At 32.3% G+C, this 13,143-nt stretch overlaps 2 protein-coding genes across 2 annotated transcripts; both read left to right on the top strand.

Moving 5' to 3' along the window:
* On the top strand, positions 1-10,307 carry LOC107914647 (electron transfer flavoprotein-ubiquinone oxidoreductase, mitochondrial). Its single transcript, XM_016843618.2, has 18 exons — positions 1-698; positions 862-938; positions 1,497-1,603; positions 1,950-2,031; positions 2,107-2,215; positions 2,300-2,346; positions 2,457-2,531; positions 2,675-2,791; positions 3,671-3,739; positions 5,051-5,143; positions 5,455-5,557; positions 6,068-6,192; positions 6,501-6,550; positions 6,662-6,728; positions 7,122-7,201; positions 7,457-7,585; positions 7,673-7,739; positions 8,419-10,307. Exons 1-18 carry the CDS (start codon positions 266-268, stop codon positions 8,500-8,502), a joined length of 1,914 nt encoding a protein of 637 aa, XP_016699107.1. The 5' UTR covers positions 1-265; the 3' UTR covers positions 8,503-10,307.
* On the top strand, positions 9,781-10,307 carry LOC121222181 (putative lipid-transfer protein DIR1). Its single transcript, XM_041102214.1, has one exon. The coding sequence runs from the start codon at positions 9,811-9,813 to the stop codon at positions 10,114-10,116; it is 306 nt and encodes a 101-aa protein (XP_040958148.1). The 5' UTR covers positions 9,781-9,810; the 3' UTR covers positions 10,117-10,307.
* Positions 10,308-13,143: the final 2,836 nt, after the last annotated feature.

The raw sequence follows: 13,143 nt of genomic DNA, 5'->3' as shown, positions 1-13,143 counted from the left end.
TAAAAGAATTATCATCATCTTTCTTCTGGAAATGGAATAGGAAATATATATTTGTTTCTAAAATTAAATCGATTAAAAAATTTTGATTACAACGACAGCCAAACCTCAAGAACAGGACAAAACTAGGATGAGTTTGGCACGTCAGTTCCAGTGAAGCCTGTGATTCTAAACATATATATAAATTTCAATTTGCTTTCCCTCTTTATATCCCATAGAACAAAGAGGTAACCATCTTTTCTTTTTACCTTTGATCTTTGCTTCAATCATGCACAGATTTCTTTCAATATCGTCCAAATCAACCTCTCTCAAAAATCAGAAGCAGCTTCACCTCCCCCTCGTTTCTTCAGTTTCTTCTGCCACTCCAAAAGGGCAATCATGTTCTCATTATTTCAATCAAAAGTCACCTTCTTTAGGCTCCAGGTTAGGTTTTGATCGGTTTATCTCGTCTGGGTATTTTCCAAATCGTGTTAATTTGAGGGGACACGAAAGAAATGGAAATGGGTTTTTGAGGTTGAAGGGATTGGTTGGGGAAATTAGGAATTATAGCAGTGAAACTGACAGGGAATCTATAGATTATGATGTTGTCATTGTTGGGGCTGGCCCGGCTGGCTTATCTGCAGCTATAAGGTTCAAGCAATTGTGTCGGGAAAAAAATGCTGATTTCTCAGTTTGTGTTGTTGAAAAAGGTGCTGAAGTAGGTAGGTTTCTGTCTTCTTTTGTTGGATTTTACAGTACATTTGACTGCCTTTTGAGCTTAGAACCATATGGTGCAAGTTTAGCTTTGAGCATTTATAAACATCGTTTAATATTTCTACATGATTGCTCAGCAAGAAAACAAATGATATTTCTATGTGATTTTAGGTGCTCACATCTTATCTGGGAATGTTTTTGAACCTCGGGCATTGAATGAGCTTCTCCCACAATGGAAAGATGAAGAGGTGCCTTTTCTTTTGATGTCTTCATTTTAGAATATGTTAAAGATTGGTATACTGGAATCAGGTCAGTAATATATTCTCCTGGTGACCTCAACCATAGCTGACAACAGATAGAATCCCTTTTCACCTGTTTGGCGTATGTGGATGATTTGGAGAAGGGTTGAGTCTTCTATGTGGTCTTTGTCAAGTTGAAGGGAAGAAAAATGTTAACAAAAATAAAAATAAAAATAAAAAATTAACCATTTCTCGTGTTTCTTCTAGCCATATTGTTTGCAAATCTTTGGATGAGTTCTATGTAAAATAATTATTGCTTCATAAAATCGATAATGATGAATCCGTCATATCTCCTTTATACTTATACTGCTCTAATTTGAAAGGAGACAGAATCCTTTATGTTCTAGTATCTTGTAAGCACATTATATATATAGGTGTAAAATTGCTTGTTTATTATATTAACTATAAAATAAAGGATATATCACTGACCGTGCACATATTTTGAACATCGATAACTTTTTTCTCACTTCTCCTTTACTACATCTCATTTGCTCTCTTTGCATGCAGGCACCAATTAATGTCCCTGTTTCTTCAGATAAGTTTTGGTTTCTTACGAAGGACCGTGCAATTTCACTTCCTAGTCCATTTGATAACAAAGGAAACTATGTTATTAGGTATTTCTCTAATACTCGTGTATCACACTTGGAACACCTTGAAAAATGAATTTGATAATGGAATGCTTTCTGCATTTCTGTCAGATTGCAAGAAGTCTTTTTCTTTTAATTATCAAAGTAAGCAGATAGCAACTTTGAAAACCAACTGTTTGCCGAATAGATGTTTGATTGCTGGTGAAATTAAGCTTTGACACTCATTTTAGCCTATGAGCACCTGCAATTTCTTCAATGAAATTTAATATGTTAAAACATGAATCATGCGGCACTTTCTTTTTATACACTTCTTCTTCAATTTATGGACATCAATTTTGCCTTAAACCTTAATGTCATGGACGTTGTGATGTAGCTTAAGTCAACTGGTGCGCTGGATGGGGGTAAAAGCTGAGGAGCTGGGAGTAGAAATTTATCCAGGTTTTGCTGCCAGTGAGGTACTTATATTTTATGTCTTATTGCTAATTGATAGTATGATGGCTGTTTGAAGGGAAAGGTGTGCTATTGTTCAGATATTATACGATGAAGACAATAATGTTGTCGGCATCGGAACTAATGACATGGGAGTTGCCAAAGATGGTTCTAGAAAAGAGAATTTCCAGCGTGGTGTAGCATTGAAAGGCATTTCTCTCTCTCTCTCTTTCTCTATGTGCTCTGAGAATTTAAGTTGAATGTAGTGGACTAAGCCATGGTGTTAACATGCAGGTCGGATTACACTTCTAGCTGAAGGATGTCGAGGATCATTATCACAGGTTTTTAGGAAAAAAAATAGTTGCTGAAGTGCTGTTCTAGGGGTCCAAGTTAGCCAGTTTTACTGGTAAAGAATATTGATGGTGGCTATTGTTTTAATTTTCTTGAACAGAAAATAATGAAAGAGTACAAACTGAGAGAGAAGGTACAAGCTCAACATCAAACTTATGCTCTAGGAATAAAGGAGGTAATATTGTTAATTTCTGAAGCATATATTTTGCTGGGTTGGCTGTTCTAGGTATTTTATGCTTTTTCCAATTGAGAGATTATCCAGTTCCAATATATGCTGTATATCAGAGATAATGTTTGTTGATATTGTTATTCAATCAGGTTTGGGAAATTGATGAGAAAAAGCATAAGCCTGGAGCAGTTCTCCATACATTAGGCTGGCCCTTGGATTCCAAGACTTATGGAGGGTCTTTTCTCTACCACATGAAAGATAGACAGGTAATAAAGTTTCTGTTGCTGCCCTCTGTTTTATGCTTATTTTGAAATAGAATCTTTGTTCTTCTCAAGTCCGTGGAGAATTCCACCTACCACATTAAGATTGGCGAAGTTTGTGGTATGATGAATTGCTGAAACTGGACTGTTACAGCATTGGTGATTCAAGCCTTCATACTAGAAGCTGTAAATATTGGTGTCATTTTAAACGGGTGACATTTGTTCTTTGGAGCTAACATCATTGTTTGGAAGTTCTTTTAGCACTCTGAAATTCCTTCTGATTGATATGATGGGCAGTCCCACCTGTATGTAAATCATGAATTAGGTATATATAGAGGTTCATGGCACCCTATTTTCAAAATAGGTTAGCTTTCTAGTAGAAAATCCTTTATCCATACCCATCTAATACTACTACAACATTTGAGCCAAAGGACTGCACTTTTCCTAATGAACAATGGTTATGGGAGTGGTTTGAGGATCCCAGAACTGATGGTAGGAAAGCCCTGTACCAAACTGCACCTGGTGGTATATTTGTGTTCCAATTCATATACACAACTAAACTTCAATCAATGCCCTAATTTGAGGTCAGAGGAAGCAAATCTGTCTCATTCAGGTCAAATGTCGTGGGTGTGTATACTGAGATCCTGGAAGGGTTTTTTTAAAAAAGGCTCAAGGAACCTATATTTTAATAGCTAGCTAACCCTATGGGAAACCGTATTTATGTTGGTAAATTTTGTGTGATATTCCTTACTAGCTTCATGATGACTCAAAAGAGCACTTCCTTTTATTCTTCATTGCTTTCATCACCAGTATCACTTTTGTGGTTATTTTCTTCACGCTGATATTGTTCTTTTTTTTTTCTCTTTATGTTGGTTGAGCAAACAGATTTCAATTGGTCTTGTGGTTGCTTTGAATTATCATAGCCCTTTCTTGAATCCTTATGAGGAATTCCAGGTAAACTAGACTCTTTACAACATTTTATGAATATTGTACCATTTTCTTGAATATTAATTTAGAAAAACTATTTTGTGCTTGTTACGTTTGTTACTTAATCATTCACTTTCTATTTTAGTTTTTTTAACATGGTTATGCATTTACGTACCTTCTTTTCTTTCCTTATTATCTACCATGTTTATAACATCTTCATATTGCTATGGCTTGGCAAGAACATTTGGATGTCTCATTTCAATTGTTTCTCTTTCCTTCCATTCATCCTATCACTGTTGAAATGAAAGGTCTAAGCATTAGAGAAATCGGACAAGCCATGTTTGGATTAGGTGCCTCATCACATATGTATGATTCTCAATCTAAGCCTCCACTAATTAATCAGATGTTGTTTCTGTAGAATTGTCACAATTTGGAAACTGTCAAATCTGCCATCAATCCTTGTATTATGTATAAATTGTGGATTTAGTTGTTGTACTCTAATTAGGTCATTTTAGTCCCTGTCCTTTTTGAATTTTGAAATTCCAGTCTTGACCGAACAATAGTTGTTAAACTCTTGAAGTTAGGTTCTGCTATTTCCATAATCTTATGCAGTAAACATATTATCACAAGTAATGTTATGTCAGCTTACTATTTCCACATAAAAGAAAGCCATGTCATTTTAGTTAATGGTTTTGACTGCTACCGTTTAAGTCAGGACTGAAATCTTAAAATTCGAAAAGCATATGGACTAAAAATGGTCAAATTGGAGAACAAAGATTAAAATCCACAACTTCTACATACTACAGAGGATTAATTGCAGAATTTGTCCTAACTGATTTAACTAACGTCATTTGGGTCAAGACTAAAATTTCAAAAATCCAAAAGTACAATGACTAAAGTTGACTAAATTAGAGTACAGGGACTAAATCCACAACTTATGCATAAATACAAGGACTAATAGCAAGATTTGGCCTTTGGAAACTTGGAGACTCGGATCAAAATCACAAACAAAACTGACATCCTCAGAATATTGGAAGATTAGAAACAACATAGCATGCTAAAGCTATGACTTTTCCCCATAGTGCTAAACCAGCTTCTCAGTTTAGCATTATTCAAGGAGAACCAATTGTGGCAACAAGAAGAAAATAACACATTTGCATGATTTCTTGGCCATTGACTTACTCTCCTATTGTATTTTAGTCGGTGTTTCAGTTTGTTGGTTGCTGTAAATATTCCAGAAAAATGATGTCTTGACTTTTCAATTTTAAGAGTCTCATGCATGAAACGAAAGAACCTTGTATCTCACTCGTATTGCTTTTTGGTTTTGTCTCTTGGTAGAAACTTAAACATCATCCCTCCATAAAATCCCTTCTAGAAGGTGGAAGTGTACTTCAATATGGGGCTCGGACATTGAATGAAGGTGGTTTTCAGGTGAGTTTAGCACTCTGCCATATCTCATTTAGGCAAGTCAGAATTGCTTAAAAATTAGCTAACAGAAAATTGAATTTGTAAATGGCAAGCATGGTGTGCTAATATGAAAAAGGTTTCTTGAGTAGATTTAATGTATCCAAAGATAATTCATTCGGCAACAGCTGTGACCATTATATGAACTTTTACTGGTTTGTTGATAATGAAGGATCTGGGCAAGCTGATTACCAATATGTTCATACTTTTATTTACACTTTTCTGTTTTTGTTATTACATGTTATGCATATGTGAATATGATGCTAGTTAAATTTCAGTCTGTTCCATATCCAGTTTTCCCGGGAGGAGCAATTATTGGATGTTCCGCTGGCTTTTTAAACGTTCCAAAAATAAAAGGATCTCATACTGCCATGAAATCAGGTAACTAATCTAATTAAAAGGATATAAACCTATTGTTGACTGTCTTTTTTTGGATTAATGCATTCTAATTCTTGTAAGTGTCCATATACAAGATTCTGAACTATTTAGACTATTTAAACCAATATATTTCAAAGGAATAATGTCTTGTGAAATTTTCAATTCCACATGTAATGTTCATGTGGCCTATATTATGACCATAGCCTTCTGTAAAGTAGAAGTTCCTTCCCTTGTATTTTTTTTTCTATATTATAAAATAAGAAATAAACTGATAAAAATACTAACTGTATATTATTTCCTAGAAGAATTTCAAATGCATCAGTGCACATAAATAAAGTTTCTTATAAATTTCTGCATCATTATAATTGTTCTGCTTTTGAAATGAACATAATGCCTGCATTTTTAGAATAGACTAACATTAGTTTGTAATGTTAATCCCATGCTGCCACATTTTCATATGTTTAAGATACCTATTTTATTTTGTATTAAAGAAAAAGGGCATGTTTCTAACAGGAATGCTAGCGGCAGAAGCTACTTTTGGTGTACTTCATGGAGGTTCCAATATGGAAGCATACTGGGATGCTTTGAGAAGTTCATGGGTGTGGGAAGAACTTCACAGAGCTCGGAATTACCGACCTGTAAGTAAAGCATTTCTCAATATTTATTTTCATAACCGCATTTTCCATGGTTTCCCTCATGTCCTACTCTTTAGTACACTTTCATTTATTTTTGTGGCTGCCTTTGGGTGTTAAGTTGGTGAGCACATTTAAGAAACCAGTTTACTTTAATTTGCTTGCTTTTAAGGAACCACATATTTTTGTATCTGGATCAGTTCATTTTCACCTACATTTATTCATCTAACTGGTAAGGTTGCAGATGGTGAATTTAATTTTACAAGACAGCATTGTTTGATCTTATGTTTTGAGCATAGTTTCATTTCTTGTAGGCATTCGAGTATGGTCTATTTCCAGGCATAGCCTTAAGTGCGTTGGAACAGTAAGATTTCACTTTTTGCTGGGCATAGCTATGTGAAGATTATTGTGGGCAACTTTTGCACAATTTTGAATTTCTCTAATGTTAGTCTTGCACTGTATTGTCTTCTTGCAGCTATGTGTTGAAAGGAAAATCTCCATTCACATTTAAGCATGGGAAACCTGACCATGAAGCAACAAATGTAAGGGAAATCTTTTTCAAGAGATTAATAACTGAAGTTACACCCAAATGGAAAATTAAATATTTGGCTTTCTTTTTTTATCCTGGAATTGATGTTGTTAACCCTATCAAAATTCATTGTATAATTATAAGCAGAAGTCCCAGTTTTTTTTCTTGATAAAAAACATTCAGTACTATATCAAGTTATCCTGGAGATGCTGTAAATGAGCCTAATCATATCTCAAATTCACATTTTTTTCCCGTTTATGATGCATAAATAGAACTCTTTCTTTCAATTACGATGACAAAAACCATGCTACATTTGCTGATGGTGAAGAAGTTAATCCTATGCCTCTTGCATCATGTGATTTTGTTTCACAACTTCAGGAATCAGTTAACTTGTTTCCTTTTGCAGGTTGCAAAGTTACATTCCTCAATTCAGTACCCAAAGCCAGATGGAGTTTTGTCCTTTGATGTGCCAACTTCTTTGCACAGGTGTGAAGAATGGAACTTATTGCCTTAATTTAGATTTTATTTCCAGAGCTTAATTAGATGATTTTTTTTATTGAATATCTAGATAATTTTTTTTTCCATAATTCATAACTTCTATTTTTGGTTTTTATATCTGAATTACCTTTGGCAGCATATGCCAGTTAAAGCAGATGGCATGCATTATGATGTGATGCTATATTCTCGTTTTCAGTCTGTTCCGACTCATGTTTGATATACTTATTTCTATTTGCATTTTAGGAGCAATACAAATCATAACCATGATCAGCCAGCTCATCTTCGCTTGAGGGACCCAGATATTCCTGAAACTGTAAACTTGCCAGAGTATGCTGGACCTGAGTCACGATATTGTCCTGCCCGTGTATACGAGTAAATTTCTTATCATGCTTTTTCTTTCAACTTATCTCCATGTAATATATTGTCCCTGGATTGTTTTCATCTTTGTTCGAATTGAAGGTATGTTCCCGATGAAAAGAATCAACTGAAGTTGCAGATCAATGCTCAAAATTGCTTGCACTGTAAGGTAATACCAGGAACAATTAGTTGAAACTCAATATTATTGTTTCACTTGAATAAAATCCTAGCATCAATTATATTGTCAAGTTCAGTGGAAAATTGAAAGTGATGAAAGCCTAAATGACCAACTTTCCCCTAAGGTACGAGACTTTCTAAAGTCTCTCATTTCCAGACCCTCTAAAGCCAATTTTGACCTATTGCTTTGACTCTTCATTTTTCTTGAAATACTAATGTCTGATACACTCATGTCTAATATAGGTATAGGGATATAACCTTCCCAGAATCCTCCAAATATATAGGAAAATATAGAAAAAAATTTGAACATCCCCTTGTCAGATACTATGCTCCTTGGACCTGGGTGTAGTGTAGTGTAAGGTATGGGTATAGTTAGATATTTCTTTTAAGTTTTTTCATGTATTTGGAGAATCTTTTGATGTCAGATATCCATATCCATGTCTCAGACACAAGTGGTGAACATGGTATTTCAACAAAAATGAAGTGTCGCAACAACATTGGTCGGATATATATTGGTATCTGACACTCATGGATGAGTTAGAGTTGACATGTTTTAAAGATTATGGGTTTCACATTACAGACGGAGCTTTGCTCTCTTTTCTTGGTTGATGCTAAATTGGTATTGTGGTTATTGCGCTAAAGTTAAGATGGTCGGTTTGAATGATGTACAGGCATGTGATATTAAAGACCCAAAGCAAAACATAGAGTGGACAGTGCCAGAAGGAGGAGGTGGCCCAGGCTATTCAGTCATGTAGAATATATAAGCTAATCCCCTTTCTTATCATTGCTCGTTGCAAATATAGTTCTACTTTTGTACTTTACAACAAATACATTATCTTTGAAATAATTGGTAAGTCCCATCTTAATTGCTACAAAAATTTAACTTTTTACTATACCAAATGAAAAGAAAGCTTTAAGGAGTTCATGAAAGTTCATAATCTTGAGTCTTACCCCTGGATTTGCCTTCAATCTCAAGTAATCAAGGTTTTCCATTTAAATAACTGATTGTTAACGTGTCAATATGACATAGAAGTCTAGCTAGTTTCTCAAGGCAATCCAGAATGGTAAGCAGCTGTTAGAAATGTTTCGAATCAAGCGGTGGCCTCCAACAGGACTAAGGTTAAAGGTTTATACCAGAAAACCTCAAAATCCAACATCCTCCCTCTTATCTGCGGATTGTGGATAAAGATGGGTCACCTGCTCTACGCTATTTTATTGATGAATATACTTTGTTTTCTTCTGCTTTTATGTTAATCATAGTTGTTTACTTTGTTAGTGAATAAACTGGTTATCATGCAGAGGAACAAAAAAGAAAAGGATAATTATATAGCTGAAACCTAATGACGTGTAGTCTGTTAATAGACCACTAATAATTAATATTTTCAATCTTTGATAACATCAAATAAAAATACCATTTATTCCTTATCTATAAAAAAGGACACATTATCATTATCACTTACATGTGAAATTATAATAAACTTTTTTACGTAATATTTTAGCAAATCTTACAGCATTTTTGATTGGATTTATTTAAGTATGGTATATATTAATAAATATTTAACCGATAATTATAAAATTTTAAATATTAATTTACTTTAAATTTGACATGTATTATCTATATTAATGTACCATAAAATAGGATGCTAAAATATTAATAGTATAAATTATAAAGCGTATTTTACATCAATATAACTAGATATTTACTTAAATAATTATTTGATTAAAATTTAACAACGTATCCATTATATATGGTCATAATTGTAGAAAGAATAAATAACCATTGCAATTGAATATTGCAAAAGATGATTGAAAATGTATGTGGTGTCATAGTGATGAGATACGTTGATAATGGGATTGGATTAGGACATCCAAAAGAAAAGCTTCTTTGATTTGCCACAAGTTCACATCCCGTGAGACTACAGTTTGGTTGAACAATAATCTCAACACCCGACAGGACCCAAAGCAAATTCAGGGTTCACGGACTACTCTCCACCAAACTTTTCTCCATTCATTCCTCTATAAATAACAATCTCTGGGTAGCTTGCCACATCATAAAAAAAATAATGGAGAAAATGAAGGGTCTGCAGGCACTTATATTGGCAATGGTAATGGTTATGGCGATCGCTACAACTGATGCTCAAAGCATTTGCAACATGCCAGCTTCAGGTTTGATGGCATGCAAACCAGCAGTGACCCCCCCCAACCCTCCGCCGCCCACGTCAACTTGCTGCTCCGCCCTCTCCCACGCTGACATGCGTTGCCTTTGCTCATATAAGAACTCCAAGCTCTTGCCTTCCCTTGGTATTGACCCAAACCTTGCCATGAAATTGCCTAGCTTGTGCAAGCTTCCTCATCCTGCAAATTGTTAGTTCCTGGTTCTCCATATTTGATCTCAAATGTGAGGGAAAATCATGCTTATTATAAGCCTCTACTTCACATAATTGTACTGACCTTCGGGTTTTCTTTTTCCTTTATTTCTTTTTATGTGTTGTGTTTCGATTGGTATCTTATAGTCGTGTGATTTCTCACCAATAATCATATATTAGTATTGTTTCCACCACGCACTACGTTGCTTCAATTAATTTTTTTAATCAAAATATGTTCTACATTTTAAATTTAATCTCAATTTTTTTTATGAACTTGGTCTCCTTGCTTTTTGACTTTAAAAATTTAGCTCCAATTGTTAATACCATTAAATTTCTTTTTGTTACATTTGCTGGTGTGACATGTTGAAATTTTTAAAAATATTCATTTGATAGTTTGTAAAAAAAAAAGACAATCTAATATCTTAAATTTAACAAAGAACTTTAACTGCATTGACAATTCTTAAAAATTTACCTCCACGTTTTAATTTGAATAGGGTATTTAGACTAACGAATGATATTAAAAAAATTGAAGTAGCAAGTTATGTCCAAAAACTAAAATATAGAGATTAATTTTCAAATTTAAGATTAGTATAGGGATTAAAATTGAAAATTGACCATTATTATATAATCTATAAAAAGTAAAAAAGAAAAAAGAAGCTACATGTAGACACATGTACATTAGTATTTTAATCAAAATGAAGTATTTAGATTAACAATGACATTATAAAAGTTGAGATAACAAGTTACCTTAAAAATTAAAGGATAAAGATTAAATTTCAAATTTGAGTATATTATAGGAATCAAAACTAAAATTTGATCATTATTATATATTCTTGAAAAAGAAGTAAAAGGTTGTGTATTTGGACATACGTATGTTAATATTTTAATCTGAATGCAATATAAATGTTAAATTAAAAATTTGAGCATATTATAGAGACCAAAATGAAATTGGACCATTCATTTAAAATATATAAAAATAGAGCTTTAAATTCGGACTAGTGTCAATAGGACCAATCGCTTGAACATTACTTTTACATATATACATATACTAATTTCAATTTATTTTATCGAATTATAATATGTTAATTTAATATTTTTATTAAAATATAATTAAAATACGTTGTATGATATTATATTAATATAAAATTCAAAATATAAATAAAACATAGCATAAAATTTAAATTTTAGTATAAGTGGAAATAAATATACAATCTTTCTCCATTTTTGTAATAATTTCTAATTAAAAATATGAATATTATAATATTTTTATAAATTTATAATGTCATTGGAATATTTCCATGAACCTTTTAAACATTATTACTAATAATATTATTTATTATGCATTACCATTTTATAATTATTGATCTTTATATTATGAAATTTACTATCAATACTTGTTATATATTATTTCTCTTAATATCTAACTGTAAAAAAATTAATTATTTTATTAAAAAAAAATCATAGAAAAATATTATGTGAGCATGGCAGTAGCATGTTAAACATTGTAACATTTGATAGATATTACATTGACATGTCATTGAATCACTAGTAATTTAACAACTATGTTATAATTCTTTTTAATGTTTTTAACTTTGGTGTTTAAATGGTTTACTCTTACAATTTGATGCCAAATCGCTTCATGAATGGTTGACTAATCATTTGTGTCAACCATATGTACTCCTAATTTATTAGTATTCATCATTCACAGCTATTAATATTTATAATTATAAAGTTTATTATCAATAGCTTTTCATTATATTTTTTATTATTGAAATTTGTAATACGGTCTATCAATATAATAAAGTAATAAGAAGAAATTATTCCCATGTGGATCAAATTTTAAGGTGTTAAATACAAACAATTTAATTTTATTTAATCCAGATCAATAAAATAAAGATTTTACTCAACTAAAGCAATGAGAACTGAACTTGGAACTCTAACTTCACCTAATCTAATTAATTAATTAATTAAACATCATTCAATTGTTCAATCTATCAATGTCATTAACTAAATCCTTCCTTTATCTAGCTAAGTTAATCCCAATTTCCTACTAAATATATTCCTATGCTAGGCAAGTTGGGTTAAGTCATTAAGAACAAACCTATTGGATTGATTAGAGCATAAGGTATATTCCTATCCTAGCCACAAATTAACTTGTTCATTAGCGCTACCAAACTTAAATCTTAATCTATTCAATCTAGATCTTAACACTAACTTCCTCTTTCAAGACAAATTAATACAACTTGGGGGTCGAGCTAGGAGATTAAATTAACACGAAATTGCATAAATAATTAACATTGATCAACACAATTGAAGAGAAAAATAATTAATTAAGATATAAAATCCATCATAGTTCCAAGAAAATAAAGTTAGGTTCATCATGAGTTGAGAAAACATCATACAAAGAAATTTAAAACAAATTTGCTTCAATAAAAGTAAAAGAAATAATTTAGAGAGAAAATAAATGAAGAAGGTGAATGGACCTCCTTGGATCTCCTTTTCTTCTTGTCTTTGCAAATTGAAGTTTCCCTTGGTGTGAGATAATTTTTTTCCTCCCAGTGATTTCTTCTCTTTTTCTTTCCCTTTTTCATTCTTAAAATTTCCCACGCTTATTTTTAGGGTTTTTTTTATCGCGCCACTCCACCAAATATAAAACATGCTCCACCATATTGAATTAGATTTGATAGAGGGCGGTGGAGCAGAAGGCTTCTCTTCACCACTTTTTGTTTTATTCAAGTCTTCCATTCTTCATCGAATACCTACAATGGAGAAAGAAAAATATCAAGTAAACTTGAACTAACTCTAAAAATGATAAAAAAAAAGAACAACATTCAAATAAAATAGAATTAATATGAAAAACTATAAAATGTAATAAAAACTAACCTAAAAGTTAAAATTACCTCTCAAAATACTATGAAAACTGATACATGCACGGATGAGGTGAAATTTATTAAATTCCATTCACTGAAGCTACTAATTTTGAAGTTTGGAAATTTAGTTGACTTGTGATGACTTTTTGGATGATATTTA

The sequence above is a fragment of the Gossypium hirsutum genome, chromosome D10 (assembly GCF_007990345.1).
Source record: "Gossypium hirsutum isolate 1008001.06 chromosome D10, Gossypium_hirsutum_v2.1, whole genome shotgun sequence".
Lineage (NCBI taxonomy): Eukaryota > Viridiplantae > Streptophyta > Magnoliopsida > Malvales > Malvaceae > Gossypium > Gossypium hirsutum.
The sequence above is the reverse complement of the archived record's forward strand: the minus strand, read 5'-3'. Positions and strand labels throughout refer to the sequence as shown.

Excerpts from the sequence above, each read along its gene's own strand:
- LOC121222181 (XM_041102214.1), top strand. The coding sequence starts at position 9,811 with ATGGAGAAAATGAAGGGTCTGCAGGCACTTATATTGGCAATGGTAATG.
- LOC107914647 (XM_016843618.2), top strand. The coding sequence starts at position 266 with ATGCACAGATTTCTTTCAATATCGTCCAAATCAACCTCTCTCAAAAAT. Across the intron at positions 699-861 it reads TGAAAAAGGTGCTGAAGTAG|GTGCTCACATCTTATCTGGG; the intron begins GTAGGTTTCTGT and ends ATGTGATTTTAG. Across the intron at positions 2,347-2,456 it reads GTCGAGGATCATTATCACAG|AAAATAATGAAAGAGTACAA; the intron begins GTTTTTAGGAAA and ends TTTCTTGAACAG.